A 17,860-nucleotide genomic window follows, 5' to 3' on the forward strand; every position below is an offset into this window, starting at 1 on the left:
GAATCCCTGCAGCCCCCCGTGCTGTGATCCTGCTAATGGGAAAGGAGCTGCAAATGTCAGAGGTGATGCCTGCAGCACAGGCAGGATGCTGGAGTGCCGCATCCCTCTCTGTCCTGACGGTCACATTGAGGTTATCATGATGTAGCTTTTTGCTGGGAGATGGAGCTTTGTTACAGCATCGTGCCAGCCACCCCAGCATATGGCTGAGAAGGTTTTTTTCTGCTCTGAGCTCCTTAGTTTTGTTCTCAGTAGCTCAGAATGGCTTGTAAAATCATCTTTGTGCTTCAGGTGTCACTTGAGTGCCGTGCAGGGAATGGCGTGACGGACACGGTGTGGATGGGAATGGCCAGCCTGTCCTGGCCGTCCCCCAGGCTCTCTGGACAGCAGCTCTGTCCATCCCCTCATGCCCTGAAGGGGCGTTTTATCTAGTAGTTTACAACCACAGAATGTGGCAGTTAATGACACAAAGCCTGTAAAGCATGGGTGAGGAGGGCTGAGGTCCTGGATGTCTGTAAAGCAGTTGGAGTTCAGCTGTCAAAAGATGCCACTTGAATGCAGATGGTTATTTTAAGTACCGAGGTGTGGAGGGAAATCATGTCTGTTGGAATAAAGGTGGCTGCTGATCATTGATATATTTAATGAAGGTAATTCAGCACAGTTGGGGAGGATATGTGCTCTGTTATGGCTGGAGTCTTGAGCATTGTGCAAGAATGTTAAATGTCTATTCCTGCCACCACAGAAACGCTGGTGACAAAGCGCTGGTGTAAAATGCAGCAGCAGAAGCCTCACTTAAAATACAGTCCCTTAAAGAGGGGCTCGTAAAAAAAAGGAGAGAGGGTTTTTAATGCAGGCAGATAGTGATAGGGGAAGGGGGAATGGGTTTAAACTAAAAGGGGAGAGATTTAGGTTAGGTTAGGAAGAAATCCAGCTGTGAGACCCTGGCAGAGGGTGCCCAGAGCAACTGTGGCTGCTCCTGGATCTCTGAAGTGTCCAAGGCGAGGCTGGACAGGGCTTGGAGCACCCTGGGATAGTGGAAGGTGTCCCTGCCCATGGCAGGAGTGGCACTGGGTGGTCTTTAAGGTCCCTTCCCACCCAAACCATTCTAAAGGGGTTCAGAACCCTTTGGGTGGTTGATGGGCTCAAACCCCATCCCATCACCAAGTTAAAACTGCACAAAGCTTCTGCTTTAATCCAAAACAAACTGGTGGTTTGTGTTTTGAGAGGAAACCTTTGGGTCCTGTCAGCTCTCGAGCACGGTTTGGGTACCTGAGGTGGTTCAGCGAGGAGTCACAGGCAGTGGAATTCCAGGTTGAACTCACTGATCCCATGGGATGTGGAGCCACGTCCTGCAGCCATCAGCAGCCTGTCCTGGGAAGGTTTGGTGCAGGCACTGCTGTGCTGAGACTGAGATATGGTCTTAGAGAAGGAAAAACAGCCCATAATGCTTTATACAAAGCAGTTTAGTGAAGAAATAGCCTTTTGCTGGCAGCCTGCTTTTATGTGCCTGCAAAAATGGTACCAAATAGCTCTTTTAATGGGCCTCATTCTGTTTTGTCTGAGCCCTCGAATTAACTTCCCACTTAAAATCATAGTCAGGAAAAGATCTTCTGCAGTCTGAGCCATCCTGTGCCGAGCTGGAGCCCATCCCGGGGGCTGGGGGATAGTGAAATGTGTGAAATTAGGGGGGGTTATAATTCCAGCACTGCCAAACTTGCTGCTCCTGGCGTTTTGACCCCGAGGTGTTGACAGCGCCCGATGCGAATCGCGGCGAGCGCTCCGGGGGCGGTGTTTGTCGGGAGGGTGGCGGCGGCTTTGTCCTATTCCGGGACTGTCAGCGCTGTGCCTGTGCTCCCCGGCAAGGGGGAGAGCAGTGACGGAGTCATCGCTTGAGCTGGGCCCGGCTGTGCCCACAAGGCGGCAGTGGGTGACAGCGGGAGCGGCCCCGCGTTAATATTGATGTGTCCAGGTGGCGCCAGGATTGAGTTGTAGTGACAAGAGAGTGCGCGAGATCTATTTGCCCAAGGGCTTCGGAGTAATGGCCATATGTTTCGGTCCAGCAATTGTTTTCAGCGTGCAGATGGAAGACCAAAGTGGCTTTGGCATATTAGATTCACGTGGTTTATGTCCCTCTTCACCTCCCTGCCTCCCAACACCTCCCGATTTTATGAGCAAACTTCAGTAGCATCATGGATGCAGCTGCAGGATTGCTCCAAGGACATGGTCCTTGAGCAACCAATTTTCTCTGCTCCTTGGCTGCTTCTGTCACCAACATTTTCAGCAGAAAATGCCGTTTAACTCTATCAAAATGTGCTCCCAGAGAACTGCTGACTTCAGTGGTAATGATGGGGATTTTGGAGCTCTTTTTTCCCTTCTATCTGTGCAGGGTCGCTGGCTCTGGATGCTCCGTGCAGGGATTGTGTCACTGCTGATTTTGTGGCTCCTCTCTCTGAACCCCTGCTGCTCATGGTGGTGCTTGTGCAGCGCTTCCTGGGCCTGTAGGGAGACACATTAAAGCCACCAAGGGGCAGTTCAAAGGGATTTTTATTCCCTGGTGGCAGCAGGCAGGAGCCTAAACATGTCAGGAGCGTAAACCTGAGCTCAACGAGAGCCTAAATGAACCCTTAGTTTCCCAGGGCAAGAAACAGGGGCTTTATGGTGTCATTTTTTGGAAATGGGGGGAAATCACATTTCAGTTTCCTACTGAGGGAGGAGCTGGTGATCTGCAGATGAGATCAGATGGAAAGAGATAACGTTGTGCCTTCTTAAGGTGTTTTCATGTCTGTACCAGATGCATTCACAGGGGTTTAAAGTTGACCTTGAGAGGTGAAAACAGTGCATTTGGGTGAACAGAGAGAAGTTCTGAAATCCACCTTCATAACTCTGCTTCCTGTTTGCTCTCTGGCAGGTGAAGTGGAAAGGGAAGGACCTGTTTGATCTGGTGTGCAGGACCCTGGGACTGCGGGAAACCTGGTTCTTTGGGCTGCAGTACACCATCAAGGACACGGTGGCTTGGCTCAAAATGGACAAGAAGGTTGGAACCAAAGTTCACAAAATCCCAGAATGGTTTGGGTTGGAAGGGACCCTGAAGCTCATCTCATTCCAAACCCTCTCCATGGACAGGGATATTTCCCTTGAGAGGTTGTGTTGGATGACAAAGGAAAAATGTCCTTTTGTCTTTGAATGCCTGAGGTTGTGTGGTGGGTGAACTGAGATAGATGCACTTAAATCCCATGTCTGTGCTATGTGGGGGTATCAGACTGGGAAAAGCTGGCAGATGTGCCCCATCCCAGCATCTGTGCACACTGAATCCCCTGGAGACATTTTGGGACCCAGTCATGCTGGGGTGCTGCACTTTGGGGTGACTGCAAAGCAAATGAAACCTAAAACTCTCTCTTTTGTGCCCCTGAACACAAAACCATCAGCAGAAAAGTGGAGTTTCCTCTTGTTCTGTTGTTGAGAAATACAGAGAGCTTGGGAAGAGGAAAACCAGAGTGAAAAGGAGATGGGGATGAGGGAGGAAATGCTCCCCAAATCTGTGAGGGGAGGGTTTTGGAGGTGTCAGGTGTGGCTCGTTCACATGCAAAGGATGTGACACTACAGCCAGATGGCCAGGGACACTGAGGTGTGTCACCTCTCAGGCTGAGGTTTTAAACCAGCATTCAGCTGGGCAGTAGCAGAGCAAGGTGGTAAGAAACACCAGTGAGATAAACTCAGTGCATAAACAAGGAGAAGGTCGGGTGGTGGCGCAGCAGGATCCAACATCTCTCTGCAAGTATCAGGAGAGGCAACGAGCACGTGGCAGATCAGGATCAACCTTCACTGTCTCATTTCTCATGCTGTTTGTTTCTGCCTTTTTTTGTTCCCTTGCATCATTAGGAGTGTCAGAAATGTTTGTTTTCTTTTTTTAACTACGGTGTTTGAACTATTTAGGTCTGTTCTAGATGTCTAAAAGTGTCTGACAGAATATGTGCTCATCTGAACAGAAGGGAGCTGGGTCTTGCCTTGAAGAAACCAAATGGCTTTTGTATCCCACAGGTCTTGGATCATGATGTTCCCACAGAAGAGCCCAAAACTTTTCACTTCCTGGCCAAATTTTATCCTGAGAATGCAGAGGAGGAATTGGTCCAGGAAATCACCCAGCACCTGTTTTTCCTGCAGGTAGGAGTCAATACCCTGCTATCCAACCTGAGGGAGAGGGAGCCAGGATGAGCAGAAGGTCCCAGGGTCAGAGAGTTGGTCAGCAGAGTGTGCTCCACATCCTTATGTTCACACCTCTCCAAAGGGACTTGTCTTTAGCAACAGAATCTTCCTAAAATAGGTGAAGGATGGTTTTTGTGGAGGAAGCAGCTTGCCCAGACTGGCAGACCTCTGAACTGGCAGTTGAGAATGATGAGGTGATCCATTATATCCATGGGGGGTGGCTCAGGGACATGGATCTGTCAGCCAAGGGCTCGTGTCCCTCTGCAGGCTGTGGGATGAGCTGTGCTGAGGGGTGGCAGCTGCCTTTGGATGTGAGCAGTGTTGTGTGGAGCAGGGGAGTTGGATCCTGGAGAGCAGAGTGCAGCCAGCCTGCTCCCAGGCTGCACAGCAAAGTTCCCCTCCTCACCAAACAGCCTTCAGGTACCTGGAGCAAAGAACATCCCAGCAGCTCAGCTCTCTGATGGAAAAACAGCAGAGAAGGGGAAACCTCACAGTCTCACCTGTCCCAGGAACTCCTGCCCTGCAGTAAAGCATTTAGAAACTCTGGTGAACACATCTCGCTTGGGTCTTTTTATTTAAATTATTCTACAAAACTTTGTGTGCTGAGAAATCAGTTCAGCTGATGATGTGGCAATGCTGCATGGCTGGTAACAAGGAGCTGCTATCACAGAGCTCTCTTTCAGAGACATGATCAATTTTCTGCCACAAAATCCATTTTCTGAAACATTCTTCCTCAGAAGAGTTGTGTCAAGCACGGTTACAGGGAACAGAGCCCTCCTAGTCAGACTCCTGGGTATTCACTGGGATGTTTCAGCTGCTCTCTGGCTGTTAATTTGAAGATAAATTACGAATTTTTTTTTTAACGTCACTCATTCTTAGGTTTTTTACACCAAAGTCAGGACAACCTGGATTTGGGAATACCTCTGTAGCCTGCAGGGTGTCCTGCCCTTTCCAAGTGAGCTCAGCAGCCTCTTGATATTTCTCAATCTTCCAAAGTCCATCTTTTTTCTCCAGAGCCAAAAGTGTTCTAAATGCAAAGTATTCCTGTTAATTTCCAAGCTCAGTCTCGTGCACTGGTGTCTCTGTAGGGTTATTTCTGAATGCCTCATTTGCCAGGAGCTTTATCCACGGTGAGGAAAAATGCTGTTGGCATCTTTGAGAAGGAAAATCAGAGAGGAAAAGCCATTCAAGCTGCATTTTCTAAATGCAGACCATGACTTTGCTGCTGGGATTTGTGTGCTGAGAGGAACCTGGGCTCCTGAATGCGTTTGGGAAACAGGAGCACATCTAAGCTTGTAAACTCTCCTGTTTTTTATCTTGATGCAGCAGAATATCTGCTGTGATTATGTTGTACCCAACTTTGAGGACTCAAAGCACGTTATAAATTCAAATTGATGTTCCTGCATCTCCAACAATCCATTTAAGCCTCCCAGGAAATCGTAGGCTTTTTAAATTTTTTTTCCCCTCCTATCTTTAATCAGGAAAATTAGGTGTGCCAACCCAAAAACTATCAAACATGACAGGTTTAATTTTTGAATGCACAGGAGGGAGGGAAGTGAAGCTGTGGCCTCGGGGAGCTGCACGTTGGCTCTCCTGGGAGCGTGCAGGGCTTTGCCTGCTGCTGAAAGCTCTGCCACAGAGGTGACCTGCAGCTCTCTGTGCTGGGATCCAAGGAATTGGCCTCCAGCACAGGTGAGCACTGACTCACAATGAGGCCTGAATGTCCCAGAGCAAAGCTTGCAGTGCTCAGAGACTGCTCTTTTATTTAGCAGCGTGGCTGGATGTCCTATCAATCCGTAGCTCGTGCCTCAGAGGTTTTATCGCTGTGTTTACATGCAAGGTTCTCCCCCCCACACACCCCTTGCCTTTAGCAACAGGATAAAGCTGCTGTCATTTTCCACATATAAATTTAGCTCTTCTCACCAACCTGTCTGAGGAAGGTGGTCTGTGAAAGCCTGAGCCCCTTCCAAGCCGCCAGAGATTTCCTGGGTCTGGACTGTGATTAGTGTTAGGAAAATTGTTAACTCTGTGTGGTTGACAGCTCAAGTTAAAACAAACTGCAGCCATCTGCTGTGACAGTCATGCTCTGCTGTGCTCCACTAAACGTGTGCTATCTGTCCTTTGCTGCTCTGTGTGCAGGTGAAGAAGCAGATTTTGGATGAGAAAATCTTCTGTCCTCCTGAAGCCTCTGTCCTGCTGGCCTCTTATGCTGTCCAAGCCAAGGTAGGCAGCAAGGGATGCTCCAAGGGCCTGCTGGGCTGGTGTTGATCCAGGTGCTTTGTGCTGGAGCCACTTCCTGGGGAAAGGGAAGGCAGGGAAAGCTGTGAAAGCTTGGGAGGTGAGGGGGCTACACCAGTACTGCTGCCTTCTCCACATGGCTGGTTCCTGCCTACTTCCAGATATTGGATGGGTTTTTGATTTCTCTTTCCAGGACTCTTTAGCAAATGCTCAGCTCATGAGCTGCAGAGCCTGCTTGAGTGTGGCTTACTGCTGGAGCAGGTGAATTCCCTGAGCCTGAGTTGTTTTGGATCTCCTCCCTGCTTTTGCCAGTGTAGCCAGAGGCATGCCAGCCGTGGGACTCCCAGCTCCACTGCTCCCCCAGAATACTTATCTTGATAATGACTTTCTTTCAGTGCTAGAACTGTCACATCCATTTTATTGCACTGTGAAAGGGCTTTTCCTGGCTTCTCCCTTTATCTTGGGTTTGATCTTGGGTGTTTGGCCTCACCAGACAGAGGGAAAAGTCAGTGTTCATTGAGTTCCCCTTGTTTCTCTGCTGCATTCTGCTCTGGGCCCAAGGTGGGTGTGTTTTGCTGAGGATTTACTGCAGAGGACACTTTTTTCCAGTTTGGAGTGTGCAGCCTTGGACAGCTTGCCCAGGGCAGAGACTCCTGGGGTGGAGGGAGCAGCCCAGGGTTCAGTGGCAGGGAAATTTTGCACTCAGGGACATAATTTCCCCCCTTGTATGCACAACATGTGCTGCTGCTCAGTTAACAGCTCCTGGAGCTCAGCTCCAGTTTGGGTGTGCAAAGATCCTGTTTTGGGAGGGAGAGGAGCAACTGCAGTCTCCTGCTGGTTCTGACTCTGGGTGGGGTTTTGGGAGGGTTTGGCTCACAGGACCACAGGCAGGTGGCTGTGCCCTGGTTCTGGCAAGTCCAGAGGAGCATGGCCATGGAGAGGTTTAGGAGGAGCAGCTCTGTGGGACCATCTTTGCTGGCAGTGCAGGGGAAGGGGTTTGGCCCTGTTGCCAGCAGAGAGGGCCTGATCCAGGTTGTTTTTTCCCTTTGGCCATGTAATTTTCTCATAAACCTTCAGCTCACGCTCTGAGTAGAGCCCTGGGTGCCATGTTCTTTGATGGGGTTAGAATTTACAAGAAATTGGTGTTTTCTCCTCATAATCAGAGTATTGATGAAACCATGTTTTGTTCAAGAGACTCATCAGCTGGGCAAAGAAAAGTTGCTTTTAGAAATGTTTCTGTTTGTGTGAAACATTCATCACTCTTATTAGAGTACATGAGTAAACACTTCCTTGGCTTTCCTTCCATTGACCTGAGCTGAGGATACGTAGGGAATGACTTTTCTGGCTGCCAGAATGAATAAATGTTGGGTAAATATTGAGCTCTGTTACCTCATGGCCAGGACAGCTCCTTGGGTACAGGCTGTGACTTGGTGCAGGTTGGTTGTGCCCTCCCCTTTGTCCCCCTGGCACCTTGAATGTCCTGGGCCATTGGGAGGAGCTCACGTGGAGCCACAGCAGTTCTGACCATGCTGAGATCAGGAGAAGGTGGAGCAGGGATGACTTTTCTGCTTTTCACTAAAGGGCTTTTTCAGACACCCCTTTCCTTGCTGCCCCTCCAGCCTGGGATTCCCCTTCTGCTTTCACTCCCAGCAAAGGTGAAAGCTGAAGTTCCATAGGGAATTGGGAAGAAGGATGTTGCAGGTCATCTCCTTCCAGTTGAATAGGATAATGATGTCCTTCCTGGGCAAGAAAGCAGGCAGAGAGTGCAGTAATTTCACTAATAACGTGCTGATTTGCATGATTAGGGGCATAATAGCTTGACACAGCAGCGTGTGTGCATCCAGCAGCCACTTATTGACAGCCAGGTGCTGCTGGTCCATCCACCCCAACCTGAGACAGCAAAGGAAACAGGGGGGTCATAAAAATAACAGCTTATTTATTTCTCTCTCGTTGTGTTCATTTGGGGAATTACTATGTGCTTTCCTCTCTAGCCCTGTTCAAACCACCCACGTGGCTTTCAGAGGTTGGAGGTGGTTCAGGTTTTAAATAGCTGGGAAAGACGTGGGATCAACTGAAAAAAAATGGGAACATCCAGGAGGTTCTTCTATTTTTTACCCCTTAAATGCAGGTCGCTGCTGTGCTGCAACTCTCTCAGCACTTCAGATCTTGTGGCACAGCAAACAGCTCTTTGATTATTATTGTTTTTCCCCCAAACAAGCAATACTTGGTGTTAATTTGTAGCTGAGCGTGCCTGTGTTTATCCAACAGTCTAAGCCGGGCGTATGGATGTGGTAAAGGCAATTCCATGCCCAATCATGAATATTAATCATACAGTTCAATTAACAAGAGCTGAAATTCCATGACAGTTTGAAAGTAATGGTTTAATTGAAAAGGCCTTTAGAAAGTACATTTGCAAAATCATTTGAGCCAACAAATTCTGCAATACTTAAGCCATTTGTTGATTTTTGACTTGTGAATAATTAATGTTCTCATCCAGACTCCCCTCTCAGTACAAATATTCCTCTGGGACACGGCAGTATTTTTTAGCACATGAAAAGTCACATAATCCATACTTAGTCTTAGACTTCTGCTGAAGATCACAACAGAAAATAATCATGTTAATCCTATTTACTATTATTTTCATCACCTAAAAATGATTTACTTGCTGCCTGTCCAAAGTTGTTGGAGTTGCTTCCTTCACCAGTGCCACGTTTTTAGTGCTGCTTCCTTTGGAGGGAGGCTCAGGGACCGTGTACCTGCAGAGTGCTGCATCCTGAGGAGCTCCAAGACCTTGGAAGGCAGAGAGTTGCCCCCACTCTTGGATGAAATCCGGGCTGGTTTTGTTCTATTAATTGAAGTCTGAGTCAGTGTTGGTTGTTGTTACATGCTCCCTTTGCATCTGCATTGGCTCCAAATCAATATTTGTGTCTTTAATCCCCACGTGTTGTCTCCCAAGCACAGAGGTGGGATGTGTGTAGACTTTTGATGCTGAGCTCTGGTTTTGGTGCACGGTGAAGGTCCTGGCACAAAAAGGAGGCTGAGAGGAAAAGCCTCCTGACTTGTTGTATGACCACCAGGTGCCTCTTGGTCTTGTGTTTAAAAATGGTCACCATTTTGCACTTCCTGAGTGAAGGTTGCTCAGAAGAGCAGGGAGGGAAGGGCTGCCCCACTTGCAAAATGAGTGGCTTAAACAAACGGCGCTGTGCTCGTGCAGTCGGGCACTGTCACCTCTATCACTGCAGAAGTCCTGGTTGCCAGGTGAAGGAAGTGTGGAAGTCACAGCACTCCGTGTACGTGCCTCACATGCTTTGTTCCTCTCCCCCTGAATTTGCTGGGCTGTTGGAGGAGCCGTTTTGCAGCGTTTTCCTGCCCTCTGAGGCCGTGCAGGAGGTAAATTCATTTTCACATGCACCACAGGGACACGCGGCTCTTCAATCTGTTAATAAGCAGTTTTCTTTCTCAGTCACTTTATATGCTGCTCAAAGAGATGTAAATCTAAACAAATACCAGTAATTAGTGGATGTGCTTAACAAATCTGAATTGGATTCCATGACCCAGTTGAGCAACAGACCCTCTGACAGAAGAGCCACCACCTGCCTGAGAGGAATCTGTCAAACTCCTCTAATTTTTTTGATATTTATTCATTAGGGTGCTGAGCAGCCACAGAGGAACTGCCATCTGCCTAACCTGGATCACTGCTATCTGTCAGTTTTTGGGGACAGGTCTTTCTCCGTGTCTTATTTCCTTGTTCCATTACCTGTGGAACTGCAAGGACCTCTCAGCTATAGTCTTGCCCTGCACTGGGGGAAATGTTAATTAGGGCATGATAATGAGAATAGAATAGAGAACCATCATCTAGTCCAGCTGGACTGATGGAGGACATCAACTGGTGATGGTCATTAGCTGAAGTTGTGGCAATTGGTGGAGTCACCATCCCTGGAAGTGTTCAAAAACTGAGCAGATGTGGCTCTTGGGGACCTTAGGGGTGTTCAGTCACAGGCTGCACTTGATCCTGGAGACCTTTTCCAACCTTAATGATTCTGTGATGGTGGGAAGTTTTGTTCTTCTCCCAGCTCTGCTGCATGAATAGAAGGAAGTTCTTTGTCTCTATTAGCAATGAAATGATGAAGAAACCAAGGTTATTCCCCTTAGAGAGCAGCAGGCTCTGTGCCAGTGGGGTGAAGGGGTCAGCAGGCCGTGTTTGCCGTCTCTCAGGGCTGGCTGTGAGGGGGTGAAGAGTTTGACTTGCCCTTCTTGTTAACGTGGGGTGGGTGTGGTGTCTGTGCTTCTCCCCAGTACGGTGACTACGATCCCAACGTGCACAAGAGAGGCTTCCTGGCACAGGAGGAGTTGCTTCCCAAGCGGGTAAGGAGCTCTGCAGCATTGGGGAGTCGGTGTCCAGGCTGTCCTGAGGCTGGATGTGCTGCTGGCACCTGTCTTGGTGTTTCTGGCTTTCTTGCTGAGCCAGGAGCAGCACTGTGACCTGGTGTCTGTCTCCCACCTATGCCAGGTAATAAACCTGTACCAGATGACTCCAGAGATGTGGGAGGAAAGGATAACAGCCTGGTACGCAGAGCACCGGGGCAGAGCGAGGTGAGCTTGTGCTGCTGGGCTGGGACAGGGCCAGTCCCCTCCCCTGGAGAGTCACCAGGCTTTGGGAAGCGTGGGCAGGTGCTGGATGAGCTCTGCCAGCAGGTTAATCCCAGCACATCTCTGCAGCAGCCTTGGGAAGAGCTCAAAGCTTTTGTTGATGGCTCTGCTTGTGCCTTGCTGTCCCCTGGTCATTGTCGGGGACTTCAAGAGAATGTAGGAATGATGCAAAGTAAGGACTCACCTGCATCAGGGATCTGGGAGAAGAAATAGGAATTCAAACCCTATGGCTGCCTCAGGTGGCAAAATGCTCCTTTTGGGGGATAAATGTAAAGCCATGGATCTGAAACAGTGGCATCCCAGCCAGGGATTTCCTGTTTATGCTGAAGGGATTGGGAGGATAACAAAGCCAGGCTTGGAGTGCTGCATCTCAGCAGCCACTCAGATGCTGGCAACTGCAGAGTGAGATTTGCTCTTGGACTCTATTGATCCTGCCAGCAAAGACAGGATTGACCTGTGTGATAGAGACAGTCCAAGCTTTAAAGCCTGGTGAGTGCTTAGGATCAGCAGGAGCAGCCATGTCCCTCTCTGATCCTCCCAACACTGTTCCTGCCTGACAGAGATGAAGCTGAAATGGAGTATCTGAAGATAGCCCAGGACCTGGAAATGTACGGCGTGAACTACTTCGCCATCAGGGTGAGTTGGGTGGGCTGGGGGTCCTGTTTTCCTGCCAGGGTAATCTCCATGTCCTGGAAAGCCAGGAGAGCTGGGAGGTGACATTTGGGGACCCCACCTGTGCTGAGGGGAGGCAGCAGCTCCTGGTACCCAGTGCTGGGTCAGTGCTCGGGGCTGGCTGAGGGGGGAACAGTGGTTCACGTCTGACCCTCCCAGTGATTTCTGCTCTTTCCTTTCCTCCTGCAGAATAAAAAGGGCACAGAGCTGCTCCTTGGAGTTGATGCCTTGGGTCTTCACATTTATGACCCAGACAACAGGTTGACCCCTAAAATCTCCTTCCCATGGAACGAGATCCGGAATATCTCCTACAGTGATAAAGAGGTATGGATGTGTCCCACCTCCTCCCTGAGAGCAGTAAGAACACAACTGGGATTTAAAATTATTTCTTTTGGCTTCTCTGTCTGCTGTGCTTGCTCTCACCAGCTTAGCTAAGGGCAGCTCAACTCCTCCAGTTGAAACCTTAATCCAAGCCTTCCTGAAATTGTGCAGGAGTGGGCGTGCAAGGGGTCACTGGGGAGCTGGTTCTCTTCTTTGGTTTCAAACCTTCTATGTAATAATCTCTTCAAAAACCCAAAATTGCTGTTGATGTTCTTAGCCCAAATACCAGAGTTCAGAAGTTAAAATCTCTTCTTTACTGCATATATTACAGTATTTATTACTGTGGATGTATTCTGTGTTATGGAATACAGGGAGATGTATTCCTGGGGAGAAGAGCTCTTGCCATCTCATTACATCATCTTGGGTTTCAGGCTGCGGGGCTTGGCACAGCAGCTGGAATCTTTTTAGGAAGTTGAGCAATTTAAGCCTGCTGTTAGATAGTTATTTATTAAATCCAGAGTCTAAATATGAGTCTTTGGGATTGTTGGCCCCCAAACCTAATTGAGAACAGAAGTGCAATTGGCTGAGGAGGGGGGACTAAGCAGCTCCATTTTAAGTCTGAGAGAGCTGCTCAAAGAAACCGGCTGCCTTCATGGTAAGGAAGAGAATTAACTTCTTAATTAAAAATGGTTTTCTAATCTAAACATGATATTGATCAGGGGAGCAGCTAAAGGTTTCTCATCAGCTGCGTTTATTGCATGTCTTGTGAAGTTTCATAAGCAGTAAATCCGTGCTGGAATTGTCTCCACTTGCTTTACTCCTTAAAGAGCTTCAGGACTCTGCAGAAAGCCCAGCACTGAATGACATCCAAAGCTTCCCTGCCTGTCACAGTGCAGTGGGAGCTCCCCAGAATGCAGGGACTGACCCCTGCATAAGCAGCCTTGCCACAGGGCTGTGTCAGAGCTCTCTCCAAGGGCAGGATGGATCCCTTCCATCAGCTCAATCATCTCTGTCATCAGGTGCCCACCAGCAGGCCTGACCTGATGCAAACAGGGCCAATAGCTGGGAACAGCAGCTCTGCTGACACCACACTGGGGGTTATCCCTCCTAACAAAGATTGACTGTTCACACAGAGCTGAAACTCCTCTCCCAGCACATTCCTGCTGCTGCTCTCAGTGACTGCTGGGGGCCCTGCTGGAGCTCAAATCCAGAGACGTTCATGCACGTCTGCTTTTGTGAAAGTCTTAAAAGATTGGCTCTTAAACTGCCAGAGCAAGGCAGTGCCAGGACAGGGCCCTTTGCAGGCAGGGCCGTGTATTGACAGATCTCCCACTCTAATGGACACACTCTGTCTGCTCCAGCTCCTCAGCCCGTTATTTCTGTAGTGTGTGGGGGAGTGATGGAATATGTGCATGTCTCCTAAAAAATGCCATCTTGCAGAGCACTCCATCTCTTCAAGTACCCTTTTGATAGTGCAGAGGCTTCTCTCCATCCAAGGGCTGCATTACCAAAGCCCTTGAGGGATTTGTGCCACCACTGGGCTCTCTGTGGGAGAGCTGTGGAGAGGGTGAAGCCAGGCCATGGGTAGAGCTGGTTGGTACATGGATTGTAAATACAACTTAGAGCCAGGGATTGAATTGTGGGAAAATCTTAGGACATCCTGTTTGAATTTTGGGGAAATCAGAATTCTGGAGAAGAAAATGCATGGAAAATTCTTCTGGGGAGCTCTTGTGAGTGGAAGTGTCAGTGGGAAGGGCAGCAGCTCCTTGCTGTGTTCCTGATGCAGCTCTCCTGCCCTTTTAACTCCCTGACAGGAGAGTGCAGCCAGCTGGGAGTCGGACTCTTCTCCCAGGTAACAAGTGACAGGATGAGATGAGACCGCCTCGAGTTGTGCCAGGGAAGGTTTAAGATGGATATTAGGGAAAATTCCTTCATTAAAGGGCTGTCAAACCCTGGCCCAGACTGCCGAGGAAAGTGTTCAGAACACCTGTGGACAGGGTTTGAGGGTGAACATGGTGCTGTTGGGTTGACACTTGAATTTTAGGATCTTGGAGGGCTTTTCCAACCTTAATGATTCTGTGGTGCTGAGCTGGTTCTTCCTGCCTTTGGAAGCATCCTGAGTTCCTGCTGTGGTTTCTGTGTTCCCTGCAGCTCCCAGGAGAGCAGCACCTTGCCTGGGGAGGTGCTGAGCTGAACCCCCACCCCTGCAGGGTTCTCTCAGAGGACACCAGCTCCTGTGGCCCCCATGTTTTCCTGGCAGGAGGAACAGTTGTCTCCTTGGCTGCTTTTGATGCGAGTCCTCTTGCTTGGCTCAGAGCCACGGGGACGGCTCTGAGCCGTGTGTCTGACCCTGCTGACCTGCTCTGAGCCAGAGCTTTCAGGAAGAATTTTATAGCTGCCTTTTTATTAAATGCACCACTCTCTGATAACTCTCTCCCTCTTTATTTTTTCCTTTTCAGTTTACGATTAAGCCATTGGACAAAAAGATTGATGTTTTTAAATTCAATTCATCAAAGCTGCGTGTGAATAAGCTGGTGAGTGCACAGACAGACTTTTTTTACTGCCTGCAGCAGTGGGTTTTGCAGGGAGTGGGACACAACGAGCTTTTGGGGCTTTTCCTTTGAGAGGGAGCTGCTGCTGTGTGGTTGTGGTGGGGTGGAGCAGTTTCTGCTCGCTGAAGAAGGGAAGGGGGAGACTCAAGACAAGCTGCTCCACAGAACCTCTCCTCCTCCCTGGTTTTTGTGTTCCCTTTTGGAGCTCTTGGCTTTCAGCTGACCTAAATAGTGGAAGCACTTAGTAAATACAACTCCCAGCTTTGCTCAGTTCCTCTTTGTTCCCATGTGGATCTTTCCCATTCTGCCCTGTGTCATAGCTTTCCCTGTTTTGGGAGGCACTTTTACCAGAGTCCTGGCTTTTCCCCCTCTGAGGACTCTCCTTGGACAAGGATGGGCTGCATTGAGCTGTCCATGCTGGAGACCAGCTTTAGCTGATGTTCTGGATTTGGATCTGTTGTTAGGTCACACAGGTACCTTTGCTGTCCTGTTGTTGGCTGTGCTTTGTATTCCATAGGAAATGGGGCTTCCTCATTCCCTGCATCATCAGGTTCATAGTGCTGAAATCTTCAGAGAAGTCATTTGTGACTTGGGTTGTGGCTGCCCCGTCCCTGAAAGTGTTCCAGGCCAGACTGGATGGGGCTTGGAGCAACCTGGGCTAGTGGAATGTGTCCCTGCCCATGGCAGGGGGTGGCACTGCATGATCTTAAAGGTCTCTTCCAACTCCAGCCATTCCATGATTCTTGTGATTTTATGAAATGGAAGAAGAGCATGTAAATCAGTCCTTTAGAAAAGAATCCAAATTTAGAACTCTGCTTTTATTGCTAAAAAAATCTTTTCACTCCTCTGTGTGCCCACCTTGTGCTAACCCTCCTCTAGCACTGCCACCTCCCTGGTCCTCACCAGAGAGAGAACCACAGTGGGGCTCAAATCCCTTCAGCAAAGGCATCAGGAGATGCCCAAGCAAGTTTTTGATAAGCCTTCTGTTTGTCCAAATGGAAAGTGGTTTTCCTTTTTTGTTTTCTTTTCATTTATTTTTTAATCTCAGTGCCTTAAACGTACACTGGGGAGAAGGTGCAAGTTCATCTTGAGCCTAAAGAAAGAGGGCAGTGAGAACCAGGGAACCAGGCAGAGCTGTAGAAATTTTTATTTCATTATTTGGCCTCTTGCCTTTTTAGAGTGGGTGTGAAACAACACCCGTGCTGTGCTGGAGGCACAGAAAATTGGTGTCTGCAAAGAGCTGCTGTACCCAGGAGCTGGTGTTTGGTGTGGGACCTGGCTCCCTGCCCCTCCTACAGCTGTGAGAGCTCGCAGGGTTGGAGCTCAGTGGGTGGAAGCACTAACAAGCACCAAATCAAAGCAATTCTAGTGGTTTTGTGTGTCAAGAATACAAACCACCTCATTGCCATCACGTGTACAGCTGTGTCTCTCTGCTCTTCACCCCTGACTGCAACAGATTCTTCAGCTGTGCATTGGGAACCACGACCTCTTCATGAGGAGGAGGAAGGCAGACTCGTTGGAGGTGCAGCAGATGAAGGCACAGGCCAGGGAGGAGAAGGCCAGGAAGCAGGTGAGCCACATGTCCCATAACCAGTGAGCCAAAATCTGAAATGCATGTGGGCTTGGGAAGGACAGATCTCTGGAATGGCTTCAGAGCAGCTTTGAGGGAAGGTCCAGCTGAACATTTTCTAGTAGCCTGCTCCTAGCTCTCCAGTCATCTGAGCTTGGCTCTGCAGGTTGGTGGCAGCCTGAGTCCAGCCCCCAATTTGGGAACGAACCTGAGAGGAGGGAGGGAAGAGCTGCCCTGGGTGTCTACAAGTGCGTGGCAGGCCGTGTGTTGGGACAGTTGATTAATCAGGGGCTGTGAGGGGGAGCTGTGCTCTGCTGTAGCTCTTTGGCTCATTTCTAATTGCAGGGTGATGGAATGCACAGGCTGTGCAGCCTGCAATGCTAATTCCGCACTGGCCTCTCTCCGTGCCGCGGGTCAGCCCGGGCGCCCGGCGGAGGCAGCGGCGTGGAGCCCACGAGCAGAGATCAGCAAATTGAATTGTATGAATCATTGTTTGCTGCTCGTAGACCTTTTCTACTCACTGAAACCCACACAGCTAATCTGAGCACTGGTGCTCGGAATATAAATGGCCCTTTGGCAGGGAAGCCACTAGAGAGAAGGAGAAGCCAGAGCAGTCACTGCACCCAGCAGGGGCTTGTGCTCATGGGTCTGGGTGTTACTGGGTTTGAGCGTGGCCACAGCGGTGCTTGTGTGGGGTGGAGGTGCTCAGCTGGCCTGGAAATGGGACATGGCTCATTCTTTAGGCACCTCTTGGTGTTTGTGTGGTGCTGAGGTGCTCAGCTGGGCTGAAGGTAGGACATGGCTTGTTCTTTAGGCACCTCTTGGTGTTTTTGTAGTGCTGAGGTGCTCAGCCAGCCTGGAAATGGGATGTGTCTTGTCCTTCATGTACCTCCCAAGGTGCTTGTGTGGTGCTGAGGTGCTTAGCTGGGCTGGAGGTGGGATGTGACTTGTCCTTCAGGCACCTCCTGAGGCAGTTTTCCTTCATGTAGCTTGTGGAGTGCCAGGAGAGCTCCACTGGGGAAGAGGGACTTTGTGCTTCCCACAGGGATTCCTCTGGTCAGTAAGGAGTTGGCACTGTAGAAGCATTGAGGTTGGAAAAGCACTCTGAGGCCTCCAACCATCAACCCTTCACCACTGTGTTCCCCAAGCCATGTCCTTAGTGGAGCAGAAGGTCCTTGGAAGGAGCAGCGTGGTGTCCAAGTGCTGACAGCCTCAGGCATTGGAATGGGCTGCCCAGGGAAGTGGTGAAGTCACCATCCATGGAAGAGTTCAGAAGTGCCTGTGGCACTCAGAGGATATGGTTTTGTGGGGTACACAGTGGTGCTGGGATAATGGTTAGGCTTGGGCTTAGAGGGCTTTTCCAACCTTAACAATTCCATGAATCTTGAAGTTTTACAATGTGTGAGTGTTTGATGTGTTTGGATAACACCACACCCAAGATCCTGTGCTTGTTTGGCTGCTGGAAGAGGTGAGGGCTCTGGGAGGGAGCAGCAGCTTATGGCTCCATGTGAGCTCCCAAATCCAGAGCACTTGGGCTCCATGGGAGAGGTCAGGCTCCGGTGTGGGCTGGCTGCCCTGCTCCCTACTCTCTCCCCAGCATCCACAGTCATTTACTGGTTTCAAATAGTCCTTTTAGATCAGGAATTCTTGTTAATGG

At 49.5% G+C, this 17,860-nt stretch overlaps 1 protein-coding gene across 6 annotated transcripts in view; it reads left to right on the top strand.

Moving 5' to 3' along the window:
• Positions 1-17,860, top strand: part of NF2 (NF2, moesin-ezrin-radixin like (MERLIN) tumor suppressor) — a 47,821-nt gene that overhangs the window by 9,565 nt on the left and 20,396 nt on the right. For all 6 annotated transcript variants that reach the window (XM_071445747.1, XM_071445748.1, XM_071445745.1 and 3 more), the window contains exons 2-10: positions 2,906-3,031; positions 4,036-4,158; positions 6,340-6,423; positions 10,735-10,803; positions 10,949-11,031; positions 11,649-11,724; positions 11,950-12,084; positions 14,541-14,615; positions 16,090-16,203. In XM_071445747.1, the coding sequence (XP_071301848.1) occupies positions 2,906-3,031; positions 4,036-4,158; positions 6,340-6,423; positions 10,735-10,803; positions 10,949-11,031; positions 11,649-11,724; positions 11,950-12,084; positions 14,541-14,615; positions 16,090-16,203 (885 nt within the window). The remainder of the gene's footprint in view (positions 1-2,905; positions 3,032-4,035; positions 4,159-6,339; positions 6,424-10,734; positions 10,804-10,948; positions 11,032-11,648; positions 11,725-11,949; positions 12,085-14,540; positions 14,616-16,089; positions 16,204-17,860) is intronic.

The sequence above is a fragment of the Agelaius tricolor genome, unplaced genomic scaffold, assembly GCF_023055355.1.
Source record: "Agelaius tricolor isolate 1412-34295 unplaced genomic scaffold, bAgeTri1.0.p SCAF_20, whole genome shotgun sequence".
Classification (NCBI taxonomy): domain Eukaryota; kingdom Metazoa; phylum Chordata; class Aves; order Passeriformes; family Icteridae; genus Agelaius; species Agelaius tricolor.